General features: G+C 35.3%; 1 protein-coding gene across 1 annotated transcript; it reads right to left on the bottom strand.

Moving 5' to 3' along the window:
• Window positions 1-374: 374 nt before the first annotated feature.
• Window positions 375-5,411, bottom strand: LOC131072180 (disease resistance protein RPV1-like). The gene is made up of 3 exons (XM_059214899.1): window positions 4,874-5,411; window positions 940-2,922; window positions 375-855 (listed from the first exon to the last, which is right to left on the bottom strand). Exons 1-3 carry the CDS (start codon window positions 5,368-5,370, stop codon window positions 375-377), a joined length of 2,961 nt encoding a protein of 986 aa, XP_059070882.1. The 5' UTR covers window positions 5,371-5,411.
• Window positions 5,412-6,080: the final 669 nt, after the last annotated feature.

Here is a 6,080-nt window from a genome sequence, read left to right on the forward strand (position 1 = left end):
ATGCTGGAAATAAAACTTCTCAAACAAAATTCGTATGAAAACTAAATAATTAGGAAAACTAAATTCACATGCCGATAAATCGTAATAGAACATTTCATATCATATGCAGATTCATTCCAGAGAGCTTGCAATGCATCCCCTGTTCTGTACAGTGGGTGACAAAAAATTTAAGCCGTTTTAGGAAATTATATTTAATAATCCCTCAACACTCAAATTTGGAGAGCAAAAAAAAATAAAAAATTCTTCCCATTTAAAAATCATTGCAAGATTGGAAACTACTCACTACTCAACGCTGTAGCTGGCGAAGAAAAATGTTTACTCAGCATACTAGATGACATTTTATGAAGTAAAACTTTATTTTGATTATTATTATTTCAATCAAAGAGCGCCCGGTTTTCTGGATAGACACTAGTGTGAGGAAGCATTTCAAAGTCAAAGTACTGCAGCTGTGACAGAATGGCAGTGGTACTGGGGAGGTTATTTAAACTTGCACCCCCATTCAAGTCCAAGATCTGCAGCTGTGATAGGTTGCCAATGGTATGAGGTAGATTATTCAAAGTTATAAACTCCTTCAAATTTAAGTGCTGGAGCTCTAACAAGTTGCCAATGGTAGCAAGGAGGCTATTTAATCTATCACATCCTTCCAAGTTCAATTGTTTAAGCTGTGTTAGATTGCCAAAGCTATCAGGAAGGTTATTTAACCTATCACATCCTTCCAAGTTCAAGTGCTGCAGTCGTGACAGGTTGCCAATGGTTTCAGGGAGATTATTTAACTTATCACACCATCTCAAATTCAAGTGTTGCAACTGGGACAAATTGCCAATGGTATGATGAAGGTTGTTTAATCTTTCACACCTTCCCAAGTCCAAAAGTTATAACTGTGATAAATTGCCAATAGCATTAGGGAGATTCTTTAGCCTATCACACCCTTCCAAATACAAGCATTGCAGTTGTGAGAGATTGCCGATGCTATCAGGAAGGTTATTTAAGCTTTCACATCTCCCCAAATCTAAGAGCTGCAGCTCTAACAAGTTGCCAATGGCATAAGGGAGGTTGTTTAAGCTTTTACAGCCTATCAAATTCAAGTGTTTCAACTGTGATAAGTTGCCAATGGTGCAAGGAATATTATTTAAGCTTTCACACCTTCCCAAATCTAAATGTTGCAGTTGTGATAAATTACCAATAGTACCAGGAAGATAATTTAATCTATCACACCATCTCAAGTTCAACTGTTGAAGCTGTGACAGGTTACCAATGGTACGAGGGAGATTATGTAACCTATCACACCCTTCCAAGTACAAGCTCCGCAGTTGTGACAGGTTGCCAATGGTGTGAGGAAGGTTATTTAAACCTTCACAATAATACCATTCCAAGTGATGCAGCTGTGATAGGTTGCCAATAGTGTCAGGGAAGTTATTTAAGCCTTCACACCCTTTCAAGTACAAATGTTGTAGCAATTGTATATTAAGAAGTGAAAATATGGAGGAGACAGAAAGGGTGTCGAAGAAATGGCAGTCATTTAGTTGCATAATCTTCAATTGCCTAATATTGCCAGCAATTATGTAGTGACGCAGTTTCCTTAGTGCTCTATCTATCTTTCTTATTGCTATAAGGATCTCCTTCAGTGCTCTATTCTTCCCAACTGCAAAGGTACAATCTTCTAACTTTAACCATATCAAACTCTTAGGAAGCATAGCCATCGTGTCTTCTGTCAGGACATCAATGGGCATATTCTGCAAATGAAGATAGCAAAGTCCAGGTCTGCACATCATTTTAAGCCTTTGTAGATTGCCTCCATTGAGCCGAAGGCGAGAGAAATTGATGTTGGATATGGTGCTTGAATGGGCAGCCTTCTCTAGTCGAGTACCCTCTTTCTCCCATAGTCGGGTACCCCTTTTTTCTTTTTCAGCAATCAACCGCCCCATGTCTTGCAAATGGTCATGCATATCAAATATACCTCTGTCCTCAATCTTTATTAGTAATTTCATCGAAAGATAACATACAGCACTGTCTACCATCTTGTACAAGGATTTCCAGAGAACAATAGGAAATCTTTTGTTTTCCCCAATAAAGAAGCAGGCAATGTCGACAAACATTTCTTTTTCATCATCACTAAGAGCGCTATAACTGATGTAGAGTCTTTCATGAATCTCTGGGTTGAGAATAATGTTTCGAAGAGCATCAGTCCAACAACCTATGTTATCCTGCTTATTGTATAAGTAGGATCCAATGACTTCCAAAGAAAGAGGATGCCCCTGATAAGCTTTCACTATTCTTTTAGTCAGATCTTCATAACTAGGACTTGGAGATGTTCTAAGAAAGGCATGCCAACTAAATAATTGGAGACCTTCATTTATCTCCAATCCAATCATCTCATGGATGCATGAGGATGGAATCCCAACAACATTGAGAATGTGTTTGTCTCTGGATGTTATAATAATTCGGCTGCCAGGAACTAGCCAATCCCCAACCAAAGAATTCAATTGTACAATAGTATCCACATCATCCAAAATAAGTAGGAGACGTTTTCCTCTCAAACGATCTCTAAACAAAGATATGCCCTTGTCAACACTGTGCACTTTTCCATCATATCTAGTTAGCTCTTCCAGAAGTTGTTTCTGTACATTTGTGAGGCCTATGGAATCTGCAGCATTGGTACGGACATTAAATACGAAGGAGGCAGCTTCAAAATCAGAATAAATTTGATTGTAGACAGCCTTTGCAACTGTTGTCTTGCCAATACCACCAATACCCCATATTCCAATTTTAACCACATCATCCACTGAATTTAGATTTAATTTTTGAATGAACACATTCTTCACATTGTCCAATTCTACTAGATACTTGGCAACTTGTAACGGCACTCTATCCAATGTCCTAATTATGTCATTCACCAGAGTCTTTACTAGCCGAGCTTCATAGCTGCAATGGCAAGGTAGGTCATTAGAAATCACAACCTATAATTATTATCATTCCACTGCTTTACAAAAAGTAGCAAGAAAGTTGGAAAATAAAACTTCAAAAAAACAAACGTGGAAAATCCACTTTCTTTTGTACATAGTTATGAAAGGAAGTGTCCAAAAATTTTTTAGTGTTATCTTTAAGTTTGAAAGTTTATTAGTGTTTTAAAAAAGTTTGAGTAAAAAAAATGATTTATCATAGATTTTTAATTTAAATTGTTTGTAATTTTTCATCATTATTATTTAAGATCATATTACATGACACATTTCTATATATGGATGACTCCATTCTATACTGCTTTCTATGTTTCATTCTCTTACATTATAATCTTTATATTGATTTCTATGCTTCTTGGTGATGATGGATCATGCAATACATAATCTGAAACTACATATCTCCATGAAATGTGGAAACTAAACCACTTAAAAAAATGATTGATTTGTCTATTTGAAATAAATTAAATATTAAAAGAAATATAGACAAAAAAAAGGTTGAGTAATGACATAAAAGATTTTAACCAGCTTATATATATTCAATAACATATATAGAATAAGCCAAGAGATGTCCTTTTCCAAGACCCTTATTGCAGTTTAATGTGATAAATTGATTAAAAAATAGGCACATCAAGAAGGCTTATTCAAATATATATATATATATATATATATATATATATATATATATATATATATATATATATATATATAATTAGTAGTCCTTGTACAAATTGGAAGGTATTAAATAAAATTAATATATGATTGAACCCTAATTGAACCATAACTCAAGAATTACTATAATGGCTATAATTAGGGTTAGGGTTAGTGTTAGTTTTAAGGTTTGGGTTATGGTTAGGATTAGGGTTAGGGATTAGGTTTAGGGTAGGGTTAGAGATAATTATGATTAGACTTAGGATTAGGGTTGAGGTTACAATTAAAGTTGAGGTTGGGATTAAGGTTGGAATTGGGATGGTGGTTATAATTAGAGTTAATATTAAGGTTATAATTGGATCAATACATAGTTCAATCAATTTTATTAAATATATAAAAGTGATTATTGAACCAATTCTCATGCAACAATTAATTTACATGGCTTTCAGTGATTACACTATTCAACCACCCATTCTTTCACTAACGCATTATCCATAAAAGCCAAACTGGTAGACATGTATGGACACAGCAACACTAATAAACATCATGCAAAAAAAAGAAATTAAAAATAAGGATTTGGAGGCTAACAAAGATGGAATAGGGGTACAAAAAACATTACGTTGCAATAAAAAATCCTGGTTTTTACAAAATTGGAGTATTATGAATTCGAATTGTGAAGACTGGAATGTGAAAACAAAAGAAACATTTGAACCCTATCTACGACATGTTTCCAGAATATAGAGCTTCACCGCCCTTCCCAAAACTGGTGTGATCCTTTCAATAAAAAATAGCTAAAAATAAATGTTCAAACCAAAATACAGAAATCTGAACGTAAATAATATTTGGGTCTGTAATTTATGCCTTCCTATAACGCCCTCAACTACACTCCAAAGCAAACTGTAGCAGCAAATACCTCTTGCAGTACTCAAATTTATTGAATAACTCAATTGATTGACTTTACAAACGATTCATGTTTATGAAAATATATGGAAGATGATTGTCGTGTTGGAAATATAATCTCAGCTTAATTAATTAGATATTTTATCAAATAAATAAGAAATAATATCTAGAAATTAAAAATATAATTCATGAGCCATCCTACCAAGAACGGATAAAATATTAAATATCCATGGCTTATAAGAAATTTTGTTAACAATTTAATCAAAAATAGAGAATAAACTTACAAATTTAAAATATAATCCCTGGATCATCATGAGCGAAAATAGATAAAGGTTAAAAAATAAAAAATTAATTAGTTCATTATTTACCCTTGAGTTATATCCATGGACCATCCTGAGCGAGAGCAGATCTGTAGAATGGCCTTCTTCCACCCATCAATCTCTCCTCTTGGGTATCGATCTGAACGGCCATAATGTTTGAGGAATGATTCCTTATACGGACTGGACTCGTTTTCAGGGTATCTAACATGAGTTGGATCCACATGGTAAAACAGGGGAATAATCAAACCAGGGGTCCTCAACATTGCAGCGGCCTCCTTGAGACACCAAGCCGAGTCCGCATAGCCTTGGGAAAATATAGGAATGCGTATGACACTGCTCTCGATTGCTTTTTCCAAGCTCAACCCAATTATTTCCCCCTTTTCCAGTTTTTCACTGTCTAAGAAGACAACTAATCCTGCTGCGGAGAGAGCTTGATAGAGATGATCAACCAGAGTCTTTCTGACATCTGGTCCCCTGAAGCTCAAAAACACGTGAGAGCTCTTATCGCTTTGGAAGACAAGTTTAGTTGTGGGTGGATTGTACATGACAATGGTAGGCACTGAGGAGGATCCAGCAGAAGTAGAATCAGATGTAGATGGTGCGTGCTACTGTTAGAAGTAGATGCCATGATATTTGATTGAAGTGAAGGAAAAGATAAGGAGCAAATGAAAAGAGACTTGTTGTTGTTCAAGGGTTAAAGGGCAAAGTATATAGGAGATGAGAGAGGGGCTGCGTAGACGGCCAGCCTTAAAGAGCACACACTAAGCTCTTTGACTACTTGACTTTTCTAACTCCGTTCCGTCCGTTTCTTTTTCTGTTATTAATATATAAACCGCATGTTTGAGGTTAACCGTGTCTGCACTCCACCTGTTCCCGCCCCGCAGTTACATTCAAATTGGGCTGCGGATGCTTTTAATTTTAAAATGTCTTCCTTACCTCTCAGTTGATGCCAACGTCACGGGCTCTATTTTGTGGCTGCTTTTTGTGCAAGGGCAAGTTGTATGGATTGCAATGAATGGAATTGGAGGATATGCACAGAATGCATTTGTTGAAACATTCACGTAAATGCAAGTGGCAGGTGTTTGCTACAGGCTCGCACAGGGCAAAGTATCCAAATATTTAGGTGTTTAGTTAGGAATTTAATTCACTTTTTTAATATTTTAAAAATTAAAAATTTTAATTAACTAATTTTTTTTTAGATTTTTATTATTTTTTTATCTGATTGAGTCACGTTTTCTGTCACATTCTTTTTATT

The sequence above is a fragment of the Cryptomeria japonica genome, unplaced genomic scaffold (assembly GCF_030272615.1).
Source record: "Cryptomeria japonica unplaced genomic scaffold, Sugi_1.0 HiC_scaffold_17, whole genome shotgun sequence".
Lineage (NCBI taxonomy): Eukaryota > Viridiplantae > Streptophyta > Pinopsida > Cupressales > Cupressaceae > Cryptomeria > Cryptomeria japonica.